Genomic DNA, 22,836 nt, shown 5'->3' with positions numbered 1-22,836 from the left:
AGCCCACAGACCCCGGTCTTGGTGTTCCAATGTTAGTGGAACGCTCTGCAAGTGGTCTTTGAATATGCGTTGATTTGTGCGTGTTAGCCGTGCATTCACTAGGGGTGCCGGACGGGCCAACGCCGGATTACGTCCTACAACACCAAATATCTGATCAACTTCTAACTATGTAGTTATTTACTCTAACATTTCGCACGAATGTAACCTGATAGCTGAATATGAAGCCTTAATTCCTCCCGAAGTTGGCTAACTTCCAATTTCAGATTCGAGAGTTGGAGTTCGATGATTTCCCGTCTCCGCTGTTCATCACGCTGCTCTGCCTCAAGGAGACTGACAAGATCCTCATGCTTTCGACGCGACTTAGCGGCCGCTTGGCGATTTCGCTCTTTGTATTTACCATGGTACTTCTCACGTAATTGCTTCACCTCCTTGCTGGGTTGCATGGAATGCTCAACCAGCTTAACATCATTCTGTGATCTCAGCGAGGAGCCCTCCACCCGTGAATTTATCATTTGAAACCTGCTACTGGTTGGCATAGTATTGGCAGTTTGTATCGTTTGAAAGTCTGATTCTAGGCCAGTCTGAACTGTGTCGATCGGACCATATATATCAGTAGACGCGTTTATCCATTCGATGGGACCACCCAAGTCGGAGATAGATTCATTGGAAGGAGAAATGACCGTGGTAGTAGATAAGAAATCTGATGGGCTAGGGTCGATCCATAGGTTATCTTTCACCAACTCTTCTTGCATGTTGTTGGCCGTGTGCTGCTGTAGATCGGGAAAAGCGCCATCTAAGTAGTCTATTGTGTCCTCGGACCTTCCTCAAATAGTCAGTGTATGATATTCCAAGACTTCTAAACAGCATGTCCTCCATAAGTAAAACACAAGCTTTCCTACATTTCGCCAGGTGTGATAACGTTCATGTTGTGACCTAAAATGCCGAAAACCTCCATTATTTCTTAGGGATGGTGAGCTCCTCTTGGTGATGCAAAGCAAGGTTTCCTGTAATTAAACTATTAGAGCAATGATCATGAAAAAGTCCACTAGATAAAACAAAATTGAATAAATGCGATTACGGCGGCCAGAAAAGGCTGCTGAATAATAGAAAAATTGATACTAGGCTTTTCGGCTGAAGGATAATGAAAAGCAACGAAGTGAACAACTCACAAAAATAAAGAAGACGTGCGCAGAGATGAATCGATACCAGTCCGCTTGGAATAATACTTGGAAGTATAAGGTTAACTTTGGATAATCAGTAAGTATGAGAAGGTGAGCATTCTATAAATCAATGTGTTTTAATTACTCACCCTACAGGGACATGACCTGCATACCTAAGGGTGCAAAAATCAATTCTGCTTCGAGGACCCTCTAGGAGTCCGGCCGGATAGGAGTCCGGCCGGATGAGTTCGGCCATATTTTTGAGAGCAACGGGCCGGGGCGGAAATGCTCCCGCTTCTAGGTTCAGTAATTACATGATGAAAAATTGTCTGCTCCTCTGTTGGAAGTGGCTTCGTTGAGTTGGACGTGTAATTACGTCGAAAGGTTGTTTTGGGTATGCCGTAGTCTCGTACATTACGGTAAACAGTGACTTTTGAGGCAACACAGATTATTGGTGAAGGTTCAGTTGGGATTGACGCTTCTTCAACGGCTTCACTTGCCTGCTATTCACCGCTGAGTGATAACTCAGCTTGGCTTGCAGTGGCAAACCCGCTCATCAAGATAGTTTTCGTCTCGGTAAGCCAGGGTTAATCGATACATTCTCATGCACTTGCAGCTTCCGCTTTGCGCACACGGATCCACCTGGTAAAGTATGCTTGTCTAAAAGAGGTTAAACTAGCTAGATATCACTAAGCAACAGAGGTTTAGCGTGGGATGAAAGGCCGCCTGCTTACAGAAACCGGAAGCCGTAACTGCATGAGAGCGTATTTGTGTACGAGAAAAGAACACATTCTGTCCTCCCGGAGCATTCGCACATAGCCGCGGGGTTAAGCGAGAGGATTCATATGTTCCTATGTTCACCCGGCTAAGACGTTTTCCGGGCCTGATAGAACACGAGCGACATTTCACTCGCCACATTTCATAGCCCTTGCTACAACAAAAGTAGAATTCATTGTTACTGAGGTTGGTGGGACGGGTTAAAAGATACAAAGTTGAATCACGAGCGGACTGCGCACATAAGCGCTGAAGCTAAGGCTATACAGGCTACTGAGATTTATCCCATGTTTTTGTGATATGCCCACAAATTGAGATGTGTTCCAAACGCTAATTAATCGCTCGATTTGGCTTAGTAAGTAACTTATGGACGCGAAACCAGCGTCTCTATGTAGCAGATAGACACAGCCACAGAATCGCTGGTGTTGAGTTCGCATGCTTGTCTTGTGTACTTTACCATGCAAGACATTGCGGCTCCACTAAACTGAGTCTACAGCTCCTTTGAAGAAGCGTATGATGCGCTCAAAATGCACGGCATGCAGCATGGCTATGGTTTTATCTTTAAGCGGAGTTTGCCTCATAACTGTGAGGTCAAGACACGTTACAATGCCCATGCGCAGGTCGAGCCACCCCACAATGTTCCATCCCAACTTCAAATCAATATAACTCCACCACCATGGATCCAATTCAAAAAAGCAGTTAAATGCTTAGAATCGCGTGAAGTTGGAGATAATTTCTCGTACCGCGAAGTCGCGAAGATGTTTAGTGTAAACCGAACGACGCTGTCGCAAAGGCACAGAGGTGTACAGAGATCCCTACGCGCCCAGTCACAACACTAACAAGTACTCAACCCACAGAAGCAGGTTCAAGAAGCTGCAAAGGTGGCTCGACAACAAGCCAAAACTGAGCGTGAGCGCGAGCGGAAACAGCGCGCTGAGGAACTAGCTGCTCAACGGGCGCTCAAAAAGCTGCAACGCGACGCTGCAACCGCAAAAAAAACTTACGATACAGCAAACAAGTGTAAGCGAAAAGTCTCACATAAAGCAGCCAAAAATCTGACAAAGCGTCGTCGTGTTGCTGCTGCATCAAGTCGGGTTGACGCTGGTCCGCCTGCGGCGTCTCCCCCACCCAAATACAGCGCAAGTCAGCGCCAAGTTAAGACACCAACGAGATACAAGTAGTGCAAACGATCTAGAAGCTTCTGTATAGCGATACCTCAGAAAGTCTCACGATAATAGCTATCGTGCGTGTGGCTCAATAACCTCATCTTTTCGATCGTCTGATCTTTTTGGGGTGGCTCGACCCGCGAACTGGCTCGACCTACGCACGGGCATTGTATGCTGGCTGTCAGCAGTAATAAAGGATTGTAAGCTAATAAGACAACAATGCTCGTGATAGCTAGGCCGACCACGGGCAAGCTTGCATTAAAGGAGATCGGTACGTAAGTAAAACATATATACATGCACTATGGAAAAAGATAGAAAACTACGAGTTCAAGCGGCCGTGCAGTGTCACAAGTATGGGTGTTTCTCGAAATACCTTGAGCCACCTGGATCTGGTTGGCTTGGTGGCCAAGAACATCAACTCCTATAGTAATTTGTTAGTAAATCGATGCAGCCACGCTTTCTAACACCCACAACGTATTTGAAGTTCATTGTTTGCTGCGATCGCCTCTACTGACTCGCGTTTTTGGTGTTGCAATTTTCTCGAGCCCATCTCATCGCGATGCCAGGCACCGGCCACCGCTTGCAGCCCGCTGTTCTCCAGGCTATCCTCGACCGAATTGCTGCCTGCGAAAGTGATCGAGCCATCTCTAGAGCTACAGGTGCGAGCCGTAACACAGTAGCAAAGCTGAGGTTGAGCTTAGAGTTTTGGGGCGTGCCTTATCCGCCGCGCTGCGTTCGACTTGGGCGGCCATCTATACTCCGGCAAGCTCAGCGCGAAGGCCTTCAGGCATACCTCAATGGCTCACCGGGCGCATACATGGATGAGATGAGGGACTTCTTGTACGACGAGTACGACGTTAGGATAAGCCTTGCGAGCGTTTACCGAGAGCTAGAGAAGATGAGATGGTCTCGCAAGCTTGCAACAAAGCGGGCAAAGGAGCAGAGTGAGCCACTCCGCCGCCTCTATCTTGCCAGGATGGCGCAACACTATAAGGCGGAGCAGATCGTTGCGTTGGACGAGAGCGCCTGCAATGAGCGTACGGGCGACCGCAAGTATGGCTGGTCTCCAATCGGGGAGCCGGTGGAGCTATCACACAGCTTCAGGCGATCAGAACGGTGGTCGCTGCTGCCAGCCATGACGATAGATGGCTACATAAGCTATAAGATCTTTCAAGGCGCGATTACATCTGAGATCCTAGAAGACTTCTTAGAGTTTCAAGTGCTGCCGTTCTGCAATCCTCACCCAGGGCCAGCCTCAGTAATCGTGCTTGATAACGCCTCCATCCATCGATCAGAGCGTGTACGGGTGCTTTGCCAAAGTGCTGGAGTACTCCTTGAGTATCTGCCGCCATACTCACCAGATTTCAACCCCATCGAGAAGAGCTTTAAGCAGCTCAAGGGGTGGATGAAAAGGAATTCAGCGCAAGCGGAGAACTTCATTGACTTTGGGGTCTTTCTTGAGTATGCAGCGCAGCTGGTGTGCTGTAATATTAACTGCAGAAGCTGGTTCCATAGGTGTGGCTATCCCTATTAATTGTGCTTTTAAATGGATGCCACAGTACGTTTCTATAGGTAGATGATACCATACAAATGCGAACGATTACACCTTAATGCGCAACCCACAAAAGCGATTTAATAATTCTAAAAAAATAAGAGCTATTTCTATACATATAGAACTATCTTAGGAAGTTAACCTGTTATAATCGCATAACGTTGTAGTGTTGTACATAGGGCTATCCAAATAGACTATTGTTGCAGCGCATTTGAAACGCCTGAAAAACCTCAACACTATAGCGGGCACGGGCCGCTGTCACCAAAAACGCTCAGGCCACTAAGCTTCAAGCATTCTCGCCATCATCCTCCACAACACTGCTAGACGGTTCAACCACCAATTTCTTGCGCGCAATCTCTTCTCTTTTCTTACAACGTTCGACTCGTCTCCAGTTACGATCTGTGAGACCCTGGTACCCAGCTTGCCATTCTTTTGCAGTGTTTTGTAGCGTGAAAAACCAGCCAGGAGGCTGCTTGAAATGCTGCGTCCACAACTTCAAGATATCACCAGATGGCTGCATCAAGAGGTTGATATCCATAGCTCCGTCAATAACAAGAGTCTTATAAAGCTCGTTAATGTCCTCTCCAACTGTAGGAAATTTTAACTTAAGGTAGTTAAAGAAATTACTAGTATGCTCGTTAATCTCCTGCTCATGATCATATCGGATAGGCGCCCACTGAGATGCACTAGATACCTCAGCTCTTGTTATCGTTGGTGCAGCTGCCTGCAAGTTAGACTCCTGTTGAGGTTGCCTGTTCATCCGCTCAAGCTGTCCAACGATGAGCAGTTTTGTTAAGCTTTTGATATCATCGTCGCCATCTCCAGCCGCCCGCAACTTGCGCGTTTTCTCATGCACCCGCAGGTCCTTTGCTCTCAAAATTGCAAGCCGTACATCATCAGATGGCTCATCGTACGTTGCCCTTCTCGCTGTAATTGCTCTTGCCCACATGGAGATAATGTTGCCGTTGACAAAGAGGTGATCTTCGAAGCGCGCTGGCTGCCTCGCTGTTGGCGCCATCCAGCAGCAATAAGGATAGTTCTCGCAATGGGTATCTGTACAGCGCCATCTATCCCGGATAGCAATAGCATGCCCGCTACCTGCTTGTTCAGCTGCTGTTACACCAGCAAGCCCCTCCTCTTGAATCACCGTTGCGGTGCGTCGACGAGGACCGTCGACAACCGTTGGCAACGGCTGCTGCTCCCCTGGAATTTCAGCCAAGATGAGCTCGAAATCGACGTTTACTGGCTCGCTGACATAGTTATCAACCTCTACAACAAGGCGCTGAAAGCTATTCCACGTTGCATCAACACCTCGCCGCAATCGCTTTATCGCGCGCTCGCGTTTGGCCTGCTTAGCTGGGTAAACAACAGTGCAAACAGATGAGATCTTCGCTCTTTTTGGCCGTAATTCTGCAACAACGTCATCTACCCACTGCCATAGGTCGTCGAAATGCAGCGAGTACAGCCGTACGCCGTGCTCGCTATCGGCAGCTTCAGGAATAAAGTGTTTCTCCATATCACCACCAAGGCAAGCCCTCCACCTAACGCGCAGTACAGGATTAACCTCATCCTCTAGCGCTTGCGATGAGCGAGGCAGCCATGGAGTGCCTTCTTGACGTCGGTACGCTGGCTCTCCCTCATCCTCAACACTACCGGCAGCGCCCTTAGCAGCGATCTCATCCTCATCCTCAGGCAGCGGATCGCCATCTCCATCCTCGAAAGTATCCTCATCCTCGCCAACGATATCTTCAGCTTGCGCGGAGGCAGCTGTTTGGGTGGCTTGCAGCTCAGGCTCGGACAACGGGCTTTGACGGCGCGGCGGGGCAGTCGCTGGAGGCGACGGCAGCGCCTCACGGCGGACACGTTTAGGCGTTAAATGGGTAGGATTTTGTCTAGTTGCTGGCGCTCTACGCTTCTGGGAGGACGGGTTAACGCCTTGATCGAATGGCTGCTTCGGCTTACGCTGGCGCTTGGGCGGCATCCCAACAGCAGCTAGATTGAGCTCGCAACAAGCTCCACACAAACAAAACGCTATACACGAACGATTTAGAGTACAGGACTAGCTTCATGGGCTTCTGGAGGTGGGAAACGGCTGCTGCATTAATTTACTAACAAATTACTATGGGAGTTGATGTTCTTGGGCACCAAGCTAACCAGATCCAGGCGGCTCAAGGTATTTCGAAAACCACAATAGAGTACCGTGCTGGACGGCGCAACGATCGCTCCGCCTCACCAACCATCATCACCAGAATCAGGTCGTAGAGCCGCACCAGATAGCTGTTATTAGAAGATTTCTTAGTTTTAAGATACAGAAATAGTATTACAATTATCTGATTATCGATACTTGGCTGGCAACTTAATATCGCGGCCGCGCCGTGATCGTGATGTTGATGGAGCTGCTGAGCGATCGAATGGCTGCTCACCACCATCACGGCTACTAAAGTGTGTCCCTATGTGACGAAAAACCCTGTGTTCCGAGAACGACCAACCGGATCGCAAAGATGACACACTTCTCTTGGACCCTCGTAATCCGATTGGTCATTTTCGGTACACAGGTTTTTCGTCACATAGAGACAGACTTTAGCCCAGACGCCTTAAAAGCCCTCTTAGTGTCCGTCCCTGTGTGACTAATGTTACAATTGAACCAGCGCAGCGACATAAACGATAGAGACGCTGTAGTTCTTATGTTATTTTCTACTGTTTATATTTCTCTAATAAGATTTTTGATTAGTGGCTGTTTCGCGGCTCTACTTAGCAATACAGTATCCCTTTAGCCCTGGCAGCTTGTATATCTTAATTAACTACCTTGATAGTCGTTCAAACGAAGGCCTCGGGCCGTACGGAGAGCCTCGGCGATAGGTTTTGTAATTGTTGGCGCGGTACCCGCCTCGCCACCCGCCTCGGTAGCCTCTGCGAATATGATCAAAATAACTGCTCCCATGCCTTATATGTTGTTTTCGAAGTTCATAAATGTCTTGAAACTCCCCGGAGATTGATCCTCCGCAAGGCGACTTAGGTCTTCGTTTGTTGCGGAAGAGGCATCTGGATATTCCAGTAGATTTGTGTGCTTGTTGTTCTGTAGTGGTGTATAAGGCATTTTATAATTGATTTGTGGTTCTTCTAACCTGTAAAGCCATAAGAACCTGATAAACACTCTTCAATTTTAAGATGTACCGTGCACAATTCGAAGGAAGAGCATGCTCTTCCTTAGTACTTTCATCGTGACTTTGCTCCTTAGATGCCTGCGAACAAGCCGGTTCATATAATTGTTGGCTATTTTCTCTTAGCGATTCAAGTAGGGTAGAAGTGGCCGCAGACAAAGCCTCCGCCCATTGGAGTAAGCCATCGTTGCTCATGTTGAACGAGTTTGGAGCTTAAAAGGATCGATAACAATTTGAATGAAACAAAGCTAGTCGCAAAAGCCAAAAGAGTATCTGTGTTATTTTATAGCGATGAATACCCTAAAGCAGGGTCGGATCGAGGCAGATCTGAGGCGGAACATCCGGTTACCTACGATTCCGAATATATCCTTCCGAAGATTCCATCACATCAACGCCAAGCATCACTGTAACCAGTTATACTAGGCAATTCATATCTCGCCGCTTGCTTTGCCGTTCAATAATCACGGCCTGACCTATCGCTCTTGTCAGATTTTTATGGATGGGATCAAGTGTGTATTGTCTGTCTCTGTCTACGGCTCTGTCTGTGGGAGGTGGCCTCGCCTCGGGCTTGGCAGTGCTAAGTCCCGGCGCTAGCCCTGGTTTGGGGGTCTCATGTCCTTCCCCAACCACCATCGGCTCGATCATGGAGCAAAACCTCGCCTCAATCTGACAGCTCTCCTGCGCGCAGCCTAGCGTGTAGTCTGTTTGCCTTGTGTGCTTTATGGCCTCAGGCAGCAGGAAGAAATTCGCACTAGGCAGACAACATCCCTCTGTTAGGCGAGATAGCTAACCCTTACTTGGATGAAACAAGCGCTTATGCATTTTGCACGTGTATGGAAATCAACTTCCTCCTTATCTAGTTAGGCGCATTGATATTGGATCCTGATAGTCTTGTCTCTACCGAGACCATAATGCAGGTATATCACCCCGAAATCGTGTGTCTCTTGTTAAGAAATATTAGGAAGAGCATGCAGGGCCTTATTGTATTGGCGGGCTATTCAAATCGGGCGGATAATATCGGGAGTCCACAACATCGAGCAGTCTAAATTCTCTAGATCCAGCTCTCCTCAAACGCTAATCGACTGACTTGGAAGAAGAGCTAGAGGATCACTATGTGGAAGTTTTTTTTTTGCTTTACCGATTCAAGCTTTGTCATTTCAACTACGCAAGAAGACATTCATTCTATCCAATCCTAGTCTTCTCTTCATTAGTATGAAGGCTAGTAACTACTCAATCGATCCTACAGCTGCGAGATCGAGGCTCTAATTTGAGACTATATCAACCATATTACGAAGTTGTCTTTGAGCGAAATATCGTTGTTACTGCAGAACAGACCCCCTGGTCCCTCTGATTCTTTTAGTCGTTGTATTCCATGACTCCGTATGATCATACCACCATTGTCGAAGAGCAACATATGAACATCATCGACTAGGCCACCACCAAGTCGCCCGCTGGCCTCCGAGTATATCCACACGCAATTCCCTTCAGCCAGGGTATCCTTTACTTTGAGGCGAAAATTTGGACTTTTGATCAAGATTTGAGGCCATAGCTCCACGAATGATTGCTTCGTTAGACATGTATCGTTGTGGACTAATTGGATGGAGTCGTGCATAAAAGCAGCTCCTGCCTCAGTGTTGCGCTTGTTGACAATAGTGTCTATCCACTCGAGGGCACGTGCTCTGAAATCCACTGTCATGCTGCGTATTTGGGCTTGTTGTATCTGGGCTTATTGACATGTGCTTGTAAGCATATAAAGCGTGGGGTGTACAGAGTAAGATTGAATATTTTCCCAGAAATCAAGTTTGCATTAGATCTGTTGTTTTTGCGTGAACTTCCATTATCGGAGTTAGTGTCACTACTTATATTAATTAGGTCAAAAACATACATGAATCGGCGCTGGCTACGATGACGTGGAGCCGCGTGTGAAGGCAAAACCAATTTACCAAAATGACGTGTACAAAAACATGGGCTTGATTATCGCCCGCAACGCTATGTCTCGGAACCCGAGGTTATGATGGTAAAGGCAAGCAGCTTGGTTCCGAGTATTAGAGTATCATATTATGGCTAACCGATATATTTACATCACTCCGTGACGGGACTTCTTGTGTGCCGGGACCGGCCAATGAGATCGTAGATTCTGAGTGGAAGTCTGTGACTGAAGCGTTCTGATTAGCCGGTTCCGGCACACAAGGAGCCCCGTCACGGAGTGATGCACGTTGGTCAATTTTACACTGATTTGCGTATTTGGCTTCCGCGTTTTGCAAGGCGGAAGATACTCATGCAACAAGGGTCTCCGGTATCGTAAGCGAAAACTTTGCCCAGAAGAGCAATCAGCATCATGTTGGTCATCTTGTTCCTCAGACCAGCAAGGGCTTACTATATATCAGCACTCTTCTTGCATGTGTACAGTAACCAGGCAAGGCGATGCGAACTTTCAGTAAGCTTTTGTATGTACGCGTTCCGGGTGGTCTGCTCGCTTGTTTTGTTCTCTTTCCGGCAAGCCCTTAGCCCGAGTCAGCAAGGATCCCTGTCAGAAATACATTCTAATCTATCGCAAAACCGGAAGCCGGATAGTTATGCAGATAAGTGTATGCCAGACTTACTCCTAATAGTCAAATAACTACTTAGCGACGAAAGAGAACACTTTTCACCCCCTTCCCCAGAGGCTTTTAGCTGCGTGGAAATATGCAGGATAACTATAATTGTCTTAATTATCTAGGTGTAGTTGGCACTTCACAGACGAATCCCTTAGAGCAGAAGTGTGCGCACGTATTTGACAACACAGAACCACAAAACTTAGGTCGGTTTGCAGAACACCACAACTTACTTCATTATACGTTTGGTCTATTTTCTGACTACCTGTAGGTTTCTTTGTAAGCTATGACAGTCGTCTGAATTTGCTCTGGGACCCGAATAGTCCAGCCTTGGTTGCGGACACAAGTTCTTCGATTGAGTCTTCGGATGCGACATTTCCCTACGCTCTGTCCTCAGGTGGTTCTGCAATTAGTACGGAAGGTAGATTTGTCCGAGCTCCACCAGCTACACCAGCTCCACCAGCTACACCAATTCAAGCTTATAAGGCTGCATCACATGCACAATTTCCTGCTTTTTCATCCGGCTCTCCGACCGGAAACATTGCTGAGGGCGTCGGCCCGGAACAATATGGCACTGTTCCGGTGAGTCGGCAACAGGAAGTCGATGTGTCACTGCGATGTTGGGAGCACGCTTGCCAAGGGCGCTTATTTTCTACTCGAAGTAACCTGGTACGGCATCAGAAGGAGAGAGCCAATCGAGCGGCCAAGGCGGTTTGCCCAGCTTGTAGGGCATGCTTTTCACGGACGACAGCGCGGGATAAGCACATAATTAACCAGAGTTGCGGTCGAATTCGGCGCTATTCCAACGGCCGGATTCGTCCTCAGTTTGCCAGAGCTTTGGAGGCCACCACAGGTGCAATGATACAGTCCACCTGTAGATTTGGTAGCCCTATTGGAGCCACTGTATTGTAATCATGATCGAAGCTCAGCTCTCATTACACAGCTCGCTTTGAAATATTTAGTGCTCCCTAGTTCGAGAGTCACTAAAAAGCTTTGCTAGGGCCATACCGAAAGAGGGCCGATATCACAGGGGTTGTTTTCTTGGTTTAAGTTTGGTGGCCGTCTGTCAGACATAAAGATAAACGCAGAAGCATTTAAATCGAATAAATTGAGGTAAAATCAAGTTTTCTTCCCACACAACCCTGCACCATTGCGGACGACAGATAGAAGTGAAGACTAGAAGAAAGCTGCAACTTTCTCTATCAATCAGCGGTATTTGTTCGATGTAACGGTGTTTAGTTTAATATGGATATCCTCAAACCATGAAACTGTTGCCACCCGTAAAATAATGAAGATGCTGGACTATTCCCTAATCTATCTCAGCTGAAATGGGTTTCGATGGTAAAACGAAACAGATCATGCGTGCTGTTTGCGTCGTACTGTGGTTCTTCCACCCATGCATAGTACCACGTTGAATAAAAACATCTCCTTGCCGAAGGAAACGGGACTCTCCACTGTCTAAGGCTAACTCGACTGTGATTCCTTGAGGTTAGAAATTATACCTGTTAAGTGGAAATGACAGAAGGGTGGTGGGTGAAATCAGGCTTACTCTCCCCAGCAATCATCACACCAATATCAATACTTTGTGTACGGTGTAGTCTTGAGTCGGTGCTAGGAGCCCACTCCGCCATCAGGACCACACTGCCCTCCTTGGGGATTAAGGCTGCTAGATCACGAGTTTCGTGTTCGAAGATGTCTTTGGCATCGACCAAATCGAGAGCCTTACTAGATGACGTGCTGTAGATAATGCTTATTCTGTCATTGAATGGTTTGAGCGCCGGGCTGGCCCGAAACACCGATTTACCATCTCTATCGTGGGTGGTTGTGATCACGGTTGTGAAAGACGGCATAGTCAAGAGTAGAGTGAAATGTAGGCGGTAAAGGAACTTATATGCAAAAATTGGTCTTTATCAAAGATATACTCTCATGCACTCACGGCTTCCACTTTGTAAAGTCTGCCCCTATGTGACGAAAAACTCCGTGTGCCGAAAATGACCAATCGGATCATGAGGGTCGTAGAGAAGCGTGTCATCCTTGCGATCCGGTTGGTCATTTTCGGCACACGGAGTTTTTCGTCACATAGGGACAGGCTTTACACGCGTTTCAGTTGTTATCTCGCACAAGACATTGATTCGCCCAGTGTAAGCTTGCTCAGAAGAGGCTTAGGCGCAATATATATTTTACTTTGATCAGCTCGGGTATCGAGGAGAAGATTGACCCATGGCATCGCTGACAAGAGCTAGCACTATCACCATGAAACGAAAGAGGCTTAGCATAGGATTAAAAGTCGCCTGCTCACAAAAACCGGAAGCTGCAAATGCATGAAAATGTACTTAGTGAGTAGTCTCATCCTTCGATCCTTCGATCCTTCGATCCTTCGATCCTTCGATCCTTCGATCCTTCGATCCTTCGATCCTTCGATCCTTCCATCCTTCTTGTTGTCGTTTATTGTATCAATCTCTGATTGAGCTAGCTATGTACAGTCATCAGCGATCGCTTGTTAGTCCGACGTGAGAGCCGATGCCCCGACCTTGATAATCGATAGTCAAAGTCTGGTTTTGAGATTAAACAGCTTCGGATCGACGCAGCGTTCTACATTCTTTCTCGCAATGGCCTCAGATGCCCAAGACATAACCCATATAGAGTCCCTCAACGACCCTAATGAATTCTGGACACGCCAAGCGAAACAGTTAACATGGCACAAGGCTCCTACCACTGCTTTGCGAATGACGAGAAAGCAGCTGAAGTGCGGCAACTCACACGCATCATGGACCTGGTTCCCAGACGGCAAGATATCGACCTCCTATAACTGTGTCGATCGACATGTCGATGCAGGCAACGGCGATAAGACAGCCATCATCTGGGACTCACCAGTCTCCCGCAGTAAACAGAAGATTACCTATGCTGAATTACAGGAGGAGGTCGCGATTATGGCGGGCGTGTTACGAGAAGAGGGCGTTCAAAAGGGCGATGTCGTGGTGATCTACATGCCAATGATTCCAGCCGCATTAATTGGGATTCTGGCTACGATACGACTAGGTGCAATCCACGCTGTTGTCTTTGGTGGTTTCTCATCCACGAGTCTGGCGCAGAGGATCGAAGCTTCGCATCCGAAGGCTATCCTCACTGCAAGCTGTGGTATCGAGGGAGTCAAAGGCCCGCTTCCATACCAAACACTAGTTCAAGCTGCGATTGCGCAGTGCGATTTCAAGCCCCAAAGGACCATAATATGGCAACGGGCAGAGAGTAGCTGGGATGATATATGCGAAGTCGACGGAGAGCGAAGTTGGCAGTGTCTAGTTCAGAACGCAAAAGTACACGGCATTAGCGCAGAGAATGTGCCTATAAATAGTCATGAAGGGCTGTATATTATATACACAAGCGGCACTACCGGTCAGCCAAAGGGTGTTTTGAGAGAAGCAGGTGGGCATGCAGTAGGATTGAACTTAAGCATACGTCATATGTTTGGTGTACAGGGGCCTGGAGACGTTATGTTTGCTGCTAGCGATATTGGATGGGCTCTTGGACACAGCTACATCCTATATGCGCCACTGCTAGCTGGTGCAACAACGGTACTATTTGAAGGTAAGCCAGTCGGAACACCGGATGCTGGGACTTTCTGGCGCATTGTCGAGGAGTACCGGGTCACTTCGATGTTCATGGCACCGACCGCGCTGCGGGCAATCCGCCAAGCGGATCCTCAAAACTCGCTCTTTAAAGCGCGTGGTGTAGTAGGAGGGCTGAAGCATCTTCGCGCACTTTTCTTAGCGGGCGAGAGGAGCGAGCCGAGCTTAATTAACATGTACACAGAGCTGCTGGCGACATATTGTGCACCAGGGGCCTCAGTTATTGATAATTGGTGGTCGACCGAGTCCGGATCGCCTATCACTGGAATTCCTCTGATGCCAGCAGCTGGCATGTTTTACGAGCTTGAAAGCACCAAGATCCCCAGCAAGACGATCCCGATCAAGCCCGGTAGTGCAGGCAAACCAGCTCCAGGCTTTGACGTTCGCATCGTCGACGACGCCGGGAATGAGCTGCCGCGAGGAAGCATGGGCAACATTGTCCTTGGCCTCCCGCTTGGCCCGACTGGTCTCACCACCCTCTGGCAGGACGAGGTGTCTTTCTACCATAGTTACCTCGAACGGTTCAATGGACAGTGGATGGACACAGGAGATGCAGGCATCATTGACTCAGACGGCTATGTGCACGTAATGTGCCGCAACGACGACTTCATCAAAGTCGCGGCGCACCGCCTGTCTACTGGCGCCATGGAGCAATCCATCTCTTCACACCCTGCCATCACGGAAGCATGTGTTGTGCCTCTCTTGGATCACATTAAAGGGCATGTGCCAATTGCATTCATTGCCATTGAACGTCACAGTACAACACCTCCTGATCTGCTCGAGGATCTTAATCAGCGTCTTCGGCTTTCAATCGGACCGATTGCTAAGCTAGGTGGCTATATTGCTAGTCCTGGCATTATTCCAAAAACCCGTTCAGGCAAGATGTTGCGACGGGTACTAAGGGAGATCTTAGAGAATGCTACTGCCGGCGAGTTTGAGAAAGAGATCGACGTTCCTGCAACGGTTGAGGATTCTGGCGCTGTGGGAAAAGCAAAGATGGCTGTCAGAGAGTTCTTCATTATGGAAGAAAACTCGAAGTTGCATAGCAACGGCTTTTTAGTGCAGGAAGAATCTGCTAAACAGTAATCAAGTGTTCAATGTGCCTTCCACAGAGTATTCAACGCTGCGGCAAGGCCCCTGTTTTAAACTTGAAATCTTGAATTTGGAGTTCCATTGCAGTTAGGTCCAGTCACTTTTTGTCTAGTCCAAGAGTATTGTAAGACAAGATGATGAAATACACTTGAATGCACTCAGCAGGTACACTGGCTAGCGATTGCGGCTTCACCCTTACACGCAGCTGCGCAACGGTTTTTGACAGCCCCATGTTCTGTACATGGCTTAGCGCTAGATGTCTGCCGCAAGATAGCTGGTTTGATTTGTAACAGTACAAGCAGTGAGAGAAAGTTGCTATGCATTTTCTGATGTCTTGTTCTGTTCTGCTGTGATGATGGCCTTTTATGGGGCCATCATACTAGTCTGTTTACATGACGTATCTGTGACATGGATAGGTGTAGAAGGTGCTTATCAGTAAGAGGAAGAACCATCTCGCCAACACGTGGCACCTAGGATGTCCTTACCCCATGAACCGTCACATGATTGGCCAGTTGTCGACAGACTCCGCAACAATCAATCCAGATTGGTCAGATTGATTGATTTGATTGGTCATTTGGAGTTTTTACCAACTCAATCAACTCAATCTAAGCTTTTCAAAATAGCTAATCAAATCAACTTGCGAAGGTCAGATTGATTGATTTGATTAGTTAGATTGATTTATTATTAACGAGTTGTAAGGCGAGTAGTGTCGTATTAAGAGAAGGTTTTTGGTGTTGAAGATAGTTATCTTGGACCCCTATCTCGCTTAGCTTGTGATCCCTGTCGGCCGGGCAAGCCAGTCTCTATGCATTCACTTCTCACCAGCTAGCTCTCCTCTTATAGGACTAGCTCCTTCTGCTTAGGGGCTAGCCTCTTCTAGGCTTCACCCCGCACCTATATAGCTAGTCCTTCGCTGTTCTTAATACAACAACGATTTCGCTCACTCAGTTCCCTAATAATCCCTTACACACAACACTAGTTGCCTAGCTACCTATACAGACATTTTTCTTTAGTGTTTAGTATCGCCCACGATGGCCAAACGCTCTCGAGTTCCCACCAATACTGCTGCCGCCGCCGCCGCCGCCAAACGGGCGCGCCTATCAAGGCCCTCTGTCCTATCTCAGCGATCGCTGTCGCCTCAGGAAACCCTTGGCGCCGCCGTAAGCCAGGCCACAACGTTTGAGTCGCAATTTTTCGAGTCGCAAACAGAGGAGGAGGGTGCGGCTGAGGGCAGCCAGGCTGGTACAGCAGCAACAACAGAGGCTAGTGTTGATACAGAGCCTGATAATGGCGATAACTTTGACGGCATTAACTGGGATCGCCTCCCTCGGTTCATGAAGCCCACAGTCCGCAACAATCAATTAAGTGGGTCCTAGAAGGTTCAGATTGGATTGATTGATTACCGCTTTAAGCCTAGTAGTTACCTATAGGAGTTTAAGCCCTACCTAGATAGGTAAGTGGGTCTAGGAGAGTGACCGGATTGAATTGATTGTTGCGGAGTCTAATGAAGCCTCTTACAACTGGGCGGCGCGTCAAGAGTTGGATCTTTCAACATGGATATCGCGTTGTTGAGCTCTACGATCAGAATCGAGTGTGGTTTGTATGCAAATACTGCCACATCCACAAGGTCATTGACACTGGCGGCAGTGGAGTTTTTGACGTATCAAAGGCCACCTCCTCAGCTGCAGCTCATCTTGGCCTTCAGAAACGAGGCCATGGCTTTACAAAAGACGGCCTGAAGCCTCGAAGAACAGGGCAGCAACTCTCTCTACGACAGACGCTGGAGACTGGTGTTGCAGTCTCTCAAGAGGCTGCCAACGCGATGGGCAACTTCAACATCCAGCAGTTTCGTGAAGTTGCAGTGTTCTGCCTTCTTGATAACAACTTGCCAATGGAGCTACTTGCAAGGCCGTCCTTTCGCGAGATGATTAGCCTTGCAAACCCAGAGGCAGAGGCAGCTTTGTGGGTAAGTCCTCGCAGTGTAGCTACCTACGCAATGCGCCTCTTCCAATATATGCAGCCACAGATTGTCTGCGCTCTGTCAGAAGCTGCAAGCAAGATCCACATAAGCTTTGATGGTTGGACGACAAAGGGTGGCAAGCGTGGATTCTTTGGAGTCGTTGCACACTTTGCTAACGCCTCTGGAGTGATACAAGATCTCCCCATCGCCCTCCCACATCTCGCAGGCTCTCATACTGGTGATGCTATCGCTGATACAATTAAAAAGACGCTCCAAGAATACAGTATTGGGAGTGATAAACTCGGCTACTTCGTCCTCGACAATGCTGCAAACAACGATACTGCAGTCTCCTCGCTCGCCCACGCGTACGACTTCAACGCTGCTCACCGACGCCTCCGCTGCGGCCCTCACACGCTTAACCTTATTGGCCAGGCAATTATCTTTGGCAGCAATCAAGAGGCGTACAACAACAACAACAACGACGAGCAGCTCCAAACAGAGGAGGTGTACATCATACTTGTCAACGAGCGAGCCGGCTCGCTCAGCTCGCTCGGCTTGGACGTTTTGACCAAGCCGAATGAGCTGAGCGCGCAGTGCGCGCTTGCAAGCCGAGCGAGCTTAGGGATAGGCGCTCGCTCAGTCAGCTTGCTTAGCTTGGTTGGATGGAGCGGTTGGAAACTTGGGGCTGAAGGACTTGGTGGAGGGGCAATCTCACGATGATTTTTAGGTGTAGTGCGTAAGTTCGAAACCTAGTTATAACCTAAAATACACTCTTTTTTGCTATATTTCTAGCAAATAAGCTACTAAACTTCCGGCTAACGGCCTGGCAACAATATTCTCCTTCTGCGACACTTCACTTACTACTTATCACCCACCACACTCACCTATACTCCACCAACGCGTCTCTATTTGCAGCTATTATCTACCTCGCCGTTGCTATAATGCCAGCAAAAAGAACATGCGTTAATGCTCTAGAAATCGCGACAACTTCGAAGCGCCCTAGAGTCGCAGCGCGTCATCGCGGGACTGCCAGCCAACCTGTGCTAGTCGATACTCAGCCATTCTCACCATCTCCACCTCCTCCACCGCTGTCGCCGCGTCAAGCTCTCGTTGCCGCGCCACAAGCACCAAATTTTGAAGCGACCCTCCGAGAGTCGCGCGCCGAAGAGACGATCATCCCACCACCTAAGGGCAGCGAGCATGCCACTGTTGCAGCTTCAGGAGCAGCTAGCGAGGCTGTCGACAAGGGTTTCGTATAGGTAGAGGACAAATACGACGGCTTTAATTAGAGTCGCTACCCAAAGCACTGCAAGCCGCCCACATCACTTTCGAACCGAGCAAGCTGGGTATACAGCCATGGCTATCGCATCGCCTTGCGCAGCAACGTCGCAAAAGTTACGTGGATCTGCCACTATTGCTATAAGCACAAGTTCACTACTGTTGGCCGTGGCATACATAACGTCTCGCAGTCTCCATCAGCGCCAGCACGTCATCTCGGAGAAGACAAGAAAGTTCATGGCTTGAAGCCTCCAAGTAAGCGCACTACCGTCGCTCCTCGGAAAGAAACTCTCCTCGAACGCGCCCTTCAGAAGGGCTGCTCTTAGGCTGTTGCCAACGAGCTTACCAACTTCAATATACAAGAGTTTAGGCTTGCGGCCGTTACCTAGCTCGTCGAAAACAACCTCCCACTCTCACAATTCGAATCATCGTCTTTTCGCAATATGATATAATTAGCTAGCGTAGAGGCAGAACGAGCCTTGTGGGCATCTTATAACAGCGTCTCACGATACGTTATACGCCTGTACAACTACCTGTTACTAAAGGTTATCGCAAGCCTTTCAGAATCAATGAGCAAAGTCTATGTAAGCTTTGACGGATGGACGACAAAAGGTGGCAAGCGCGGTTACTTAGGTATCGTCGCCCACTACGTTGATAGCTCTGGCGAGCTCAGGGACTTGCCTATTGCGCTCCCACAACTGACAGGTGCCTACACCGGCGAGGCTATGGCTGAGGTCGTGATGGCAATATTCAAGCAGTTCGAAATCACTGTGGGCAAGCTCGGTTACTTCGTCCTCGACAACGCACATAACAACAACACCACGATTAACACTCTCGCCTTGCAGATAGGCTTTAGCGCTACTGAGCGTCGCCTTCGCTGCGGTCCTTATACGCTTAATCTCATTGGCCAGATGCTACTCTGGGGTGAGGAGAAAGAGTCCTACGACAACGAGGAGACTGAGCGCGTGAACGAAGCTGAGAACATGGCTACTTGGCGAGGCGATGGACCATTAGGAGTGCTTGTCGCGGTTATTAACTACATCAAAACACCACAACAGTACGCTCTTTTTGAGAAGTATCAGAAGCTCGCTATTAGGGACCAGCCTGTCAACGCGCCAACAGAACAGCACAAAATCAAGGAGCCCGTTAAGCTAGTTGTTACTCGCTATAACTCTTACGTTTCGTGTTTTAAGCGCGCTGTTGAGTTGTAATTAGCGGTTAATAGGTACGCCAACTACCATATTTAGAAGATTGAAACTGAAGACGCGTACGCCCGAAGTCGTAACAACAAGCTGCCTGCAGCGCCGGATTGGATGAGGTCTGATGGGATCAATGCCCATGACTGGCAGGTGATTGCTGAGTATATTGATGTGCTTAGGCCACTAAAACAAGCTACAAAACGGCTTGAAGGCCGCGGCAAAAGCGGTGCTTTTGGAGCAATCGCTGAGGTTATTCTAGTATTTGAATACTTACTTGGAGTCTATGAGGACCGCTTGCAAAGCTATGAAGACGTCATTTATGATGAGCATACAGAGTCACCCGAAGACCACCTTGCTATCAACCTCCGCGCTGCCCTAGTTAAAGCCCGCGAGTACTACAACAAGCTCGACCTCTCGCCAGCTTACTATGCTGCTATAATCCTTCATCCTCGCTACAAAAGCTACCTTGACGCAGCGTGGGCGGATAAGCCTGATTGGCTAGAGAGCAGCAACCGCAAGTTTCAACATTTGTGGGCGGAGTACAAAAGCTTACCGAAGCCGCGCTTACGCTCTAAAGTTAGGCACAATGATATAGAAGACGCTATTAACAGCTTTATTAAGCCGGCAGGGCTTACGGAGAACGAGGAGGATGAATATGAGGCTTAGAAACGCAGCGAACCGATCGCTAGCGAGGGCGTCGACCCTATAAAATACTGGGTAGGACTCCGCGATCGCTACCCCAGCCTTAGCAAATTTGCTATCGACATGCTATCAATCCCAGGCTCAAGCTGTGAGTGTGAGCGCTTATTCAGCGAGCTGGGTGACCTCCTCGAGCCCCGTCGGCGCAGCATTTCTCCGCAACTTCTAGCAGCAATACAGTGCGATCGACGATGGATAAGAGCTAGATTTGGCAGTGGTGAGGTGCCTGTAAAGGAGGCTATCAGCGATGAGGAGATGGACGCGAAATACGGTGTACATAAGTGGGATATTAGCTGAGAAACTCAACACTAAGGTTTCTATATAACTTTCCTAATCGGGACTGAGCCCATCAAGCCGAGCGAGCTGACAGCCCTGTTTCAGCCAATCCGAGCGAGCCGAGCGAGCTGCTGGCCTCCGCTCAATTGGCTGAGCAAGCCAATTGGCTGAGCTCGCTCAGCTTGCTCATTGACATCTGTGGTGTACATGCAGGAGTGGCGTCAAGAAGGGCCCTTAGGTGTACTTATCGACGTTATCAACCATATAAAAACGCCTCAACAACACGAAATTTTCCGAAGCTTCCAAACCGCCGCCAACGCCGAGTTGCCAGCTAGAGAGCGCCTCCACGTACTTGAGCCTGTGAAGCCTGTTGTTACACGCTGGAACTCTTACTACGCTGCCTTCAAACGCGCAACTCAACTCCAGGCAGCATACAACTCTTACGCTGAGCACTACATTAACGCACTCTCCTTGAAGATCGCCGCGCTTGTCAACGTGGCAATAAACTCCCTGAAGCACCTAGTTGGATGAGATCAACAGGACTTACAGCTGCTGATTGGGCGGTGATAACAGAGTATCAGGACTGCCTAGAGCCGCTTAAGCTTGCTACGGAGAAGCTTGAGGGTCGCGGAAAGGCAGGCAAATACGGCGCTATATATGAGACTATTCCTGTATTTGAATACGTACTTGGCGCGCTCGAAGCCCGTACGCGCTCGTACGAGCAAGTTGACTTCAACCCACCTGATGCGCCTGAAGATCACCTCTTTGTTAACCTCCGCGCCGCCTGGAGTAAGGCCAACGATTACTACAACAAGCTCGATCGATCGCCAGCATACTACGCTGCTACCTGCCTCCATCCATACTACAAATACTACTGCGAGAACAGCTGGGTGGATAAGCCAGAATGGCTAACATCAGCCAACGCTGGCTTCCTGCAGCTCTGGCAGTCGTATAAGCCTCAACGTACACGTCCTCTATCTCAAACAACTGCAAAACCAAGGCATAGAGGAATAGATGATGTGATTGGCGCCCTCGTACGGCGCAACAAGGCTCAGGTAGAGGCTGCCCACGACGATGAGTACGAGCGCTGGAGAACTCAAGAGCCAGAGTGGACAAGCGAACAGTATCTTAGCGATGGCCACCCAGTCAAGTACTGGATTCAATTACGCTCAAAATACCCGTGTTTAAGCCAGTTTGCGATTGATATACTCACGATACCAGCATCTAGTTGCGACTGCGAGAGGCTCTTTAGCGAGCTTGGCGATTTACTTGAGCCGCGCCGGCGAGCTCTTGGCAGCGAGTTACTTGCTGCCCTTCAGCTTGTACGTTCGTGGAGACGAGCTGGCTTTGACGGCTTGTACAACAACGGTGATGATGAAGATAAGTGGAGTGACGTCAAAGATGAGGAGATTGTACAACAGTACGATATAGAAGGCTGGAGTACAACACCATAACCCCCTGTATACTACTTCTTAGCATCAATCAGCCAATCAACCAATCAATCGCAATCAATCTGCTCAAAAACCCTAACAATCAATCCGCAATCAATCAGCAGCGTCGCCGCAAGCTAATCAAACCAATCGACAACCTTAAGATTGATTGATTTGATTGTTGCGGAGTCTGGTTGTCGATCTAACGGTGACTGATTTTGTGGCATGCTACACGAAGAGGTGAAGCCACAATCCTTAATGACCGTATTGATGTTTGCAAAGATAGTTAAAGTCCGTCCCTATGCGACGAAAACCCCCGTGTGCCGAGAATGACCAACCGGATCATGAGGGTCGTAGAGAAGAGTATCATCCTTGCGATCCGGTTGGTCATTTTCGGCTCACAGGGTTTTTCGTCACATAAGGGCAGACTTTAGAAAGCTAGTAAAAATACAAATTAACTTTTCACCTCACCCACGCGTGCAACAACTATCTTCATTTACCTCTAATGTATAGCTATTGCTTTTTCTTGTTGAGGCAGTGCCACCTTGTTGCTGTTACAGCGGCTTGTTGCTTTGGCTCAGCTAAAGTCATTGCTTCTGCAGTCTTGCATAGACTGCGACAATAGGCAATACATTAGTAGTACCGTCCACGATACAGTGTTTGTATACTTTAGTTTTTTATGCCTCTTATCTGATAAGTTCTCACATTGCTAGGTACTGCTTTGGTCAGCTCTTCGAGCTTCGACAGATCGCGCTTCGGGTTTAAGATATTGTAATGCTTCTAGATGTAACGGGCTGAGCCCTAGGTCACATGACTAGGCCGCTGGCCTAGTCGCTTCCTTCCTTCTATCACTCCTTCCCCCAGCAGTC

The 22,836-nt window shown here is 48.5% G+C and overlaps 11 protein-coding genes across 11 annotated transcripts; 8 read left to right on the top strand and 3 right to left on the bottom strand.

Annotated features, from left to right (window-relative positions):
* Positions 1–182: 182 nt before the first annotated feature.
* On the bottom strand, positions 183–752 carry PtrM4_143360 (bZIP-2 multi-domain protein; the record flags this gene model as incomplete). The annotated part of the gene is made up of 1 exon (XM_066109653.1): positions 183–752. One exon carries the CDS (start codon positions 750–752, stop codon positions 183–185), a length of 570 nt encoding a protein of 189 aa, XP_065960575.1.
* Positions 753–2,461: 1,709 nt separating this feature from the next.
* PtrM4_143350 (uncharacterized protein) lies at positions 2,462–3,115 on the top strand (the record flags this gene model as incomplete). The annotated part of the gene is made up of 2 exons (XM_066109652.1): positions 2,462–2,737; positions 2,792–3,115. 2 exons carry the CDS (start codon positions 2,462–2,464, stop codon positions 3,113–3,115), a joined length of 600 nt encoding a protein of 199 aa, XP_065960574.1.
* A 544-nt stretch (positions 3,116–3,659) lies between these two features.
* Positions 3,660–4,634, top strand: PtrM4_143340 (DDE-3 multi-domain protein; the record flags this gene model as incomplete). The annotated part of the gene is made up of 1 exon (XM_066109651.1): positions 3,660–4,634. The coding sequence occupies one exon, from the start codon at positions 3,660–3,662 to the stop codon at positions 4,632–4,634; it is 975 nt and encodes a 324-aa protein (XP_065960573.1).
* Positions 4,635–4,938: 304 nt separating this feature from the next.
* On the bottom strand, positions 4,939–6,633 carry PtrM4_143330 (uncharacterized protein; the record flags this gene model as incomplete). The annotated part of the gene is made up of 1 exon (XM_066109650.1): positions 4,939–6,633. The coding sequence occupies one exon, from the start codon at positions 6,631–6,633 to the stop codon at positions 4,939–4,941; it is 1,695 nt and encodes a 564-aa protein (XP_065960572.1).
* A 2,453-nt stretch (positions 6,634–9,086) lies between these two features.
* Positions 9,087–9,509, bottom strand: PtrM4_143320 (uncharacterized protein; the record flags this gene model as incomplete). The annotated part of the gene is made up of 1 exon (XM_066109649.1): positions 9,087–9,509. The coding sequence occupies one exon, from the start codon at positions 9,507–9,509 to the stop codon at positions 9,087–9,089; it is 423 nt and encodes a 140-aa protein (XP_065960571.1).
* A 3,507-nt stretch (positions 9,510–13,016) lies between these two features.
* On the top strand, positions 13,017–15,119 carry PtrM4_143310 (Acs, Acyl-coenzyme A synthetase-AMP-(fatty) acid ligase; the record flags this gene model as incomplete). The annotated part of the gene is made up of 1 exon (XM_066109648.1): positions 13,017–15,119. One exon carries the CDS (start codon positions 13,017–13,019, stop codon positions 15,117–15,119), a length of 2,103 nt encoding a protein of 700 aa, XP_065960570.1.
* A 1,037-nt stretch (positions 15,120–16,156) lies between these two features.
* PtrM4_143300 (uncharacterized protein) lies at positions 16,157–16,501 on the top strand (the record flags this gene model as incomplete). Its single annotated transcript, XM_066109647.1, has 2 exons — positions 16,157–16,174; positions 16,268–16,501. The coding sequence occupies 2 exons, from the start codon at positions 16,157–16,159 to the stop codon at positions 16,499–16,501; spliced, it is 252 nt and encodes an 83-aa protein (XP_065960569.1).
* A 128-nt stretch (positions 16,502–16,629) lies between these two features.
* PtrM4_143290 (uncharacterized protein) lies at positions 16,630–17,671 on the top strand (the record flags this gene model as incomplete). Its single annotated transcript, XM_066109646.1, has 2 exons — positions 16,630–17,546; positions 17,668–17,671. The coding sequence occupies 2 exons, from the start codon at positions 16,630–16,632 to the stop codon at positions 17,669–17,671; spliced, it is 921 nt and encodes a 306-aa protein (XP_065960568.1).
* Positions 17,672–18,026: 355 nt separating this feature from the next.
* On the top strand, positions 18,027–18,689 carry PtrM4_143280 (uncharacterized protein; the record flags this gene model as incomplete). The annotated part of the gene is made up of 2 exons (XM_066109645.1): positions 18,027–18,338; positions 18,375–18,689. 2 exons carry the CDS (start codon positions 18,027–18,029, stop codon positions 18,687–18,689), a joined length of 627 nt encoding a protein of 208 aa, XP_065960567.1.
* A 243-nt stretch (positions 18,690–18,932) lies between these two features.
* Positions 18,933–20,228, top strand: PtrM4_143270 (uncharacterized protein; the record flags this gene model as incomplete). The annotated part of the gene is made up of 2 exons (XM_066109644.1): positions 18,933–19,562; positions 19,611–20,228. The coding sequence occupies 2 exons, from the start codon at positions 18,933–18,935 to the stop codon at positions 20,226–20,228; spliced, it is 1,248 nt and encodes a 415-aa protein (XP_065960566.1).
* A 99-nt stretch (positions 20,229–20,327) lies between these two features.
* On the top strand, positions 20,328–21,991 carry PtrM4_143260 (Dimer-Tnp-hAT domain containing protein; the record flags this gene model as incomplete). Its single annotated transcript, XM_066109643.1, has 3 exons — positions 20,328–20,534; positions 20,751–21,059; positions 21,119–21,991. The coding sequence occupies 3 exons, from the start codon at positions 20,328–20,330 to the stop codon at positions 21,989–21,991; spliced, it is 1,389 nt and encodes a 462-aa protein (XP_065960565.1).
* Between the last annotated feature and the right edge of the window lie 845 nt (positions 21,992–22,836).

The sequence above is a fragment of the Pyrenophora tritici-repentis genome, chromosome 8 (assembly GCF_003171515.1).
Source record: "Pyrenophora tritici-repentis strain M4 chromosome 8, whole genome shotgun sequence".
Classification (NCBI taxonomy): Eukaryota; Fungi; Ascomycota; class Dothideomycetes; order Pleosporales; family Pleosporaceae; genus Pyrenophora; species Pyrenophora tritici-repentis.
This window is presented reverse-complemented; position numbering and strand designations above follow the sequence as displayed.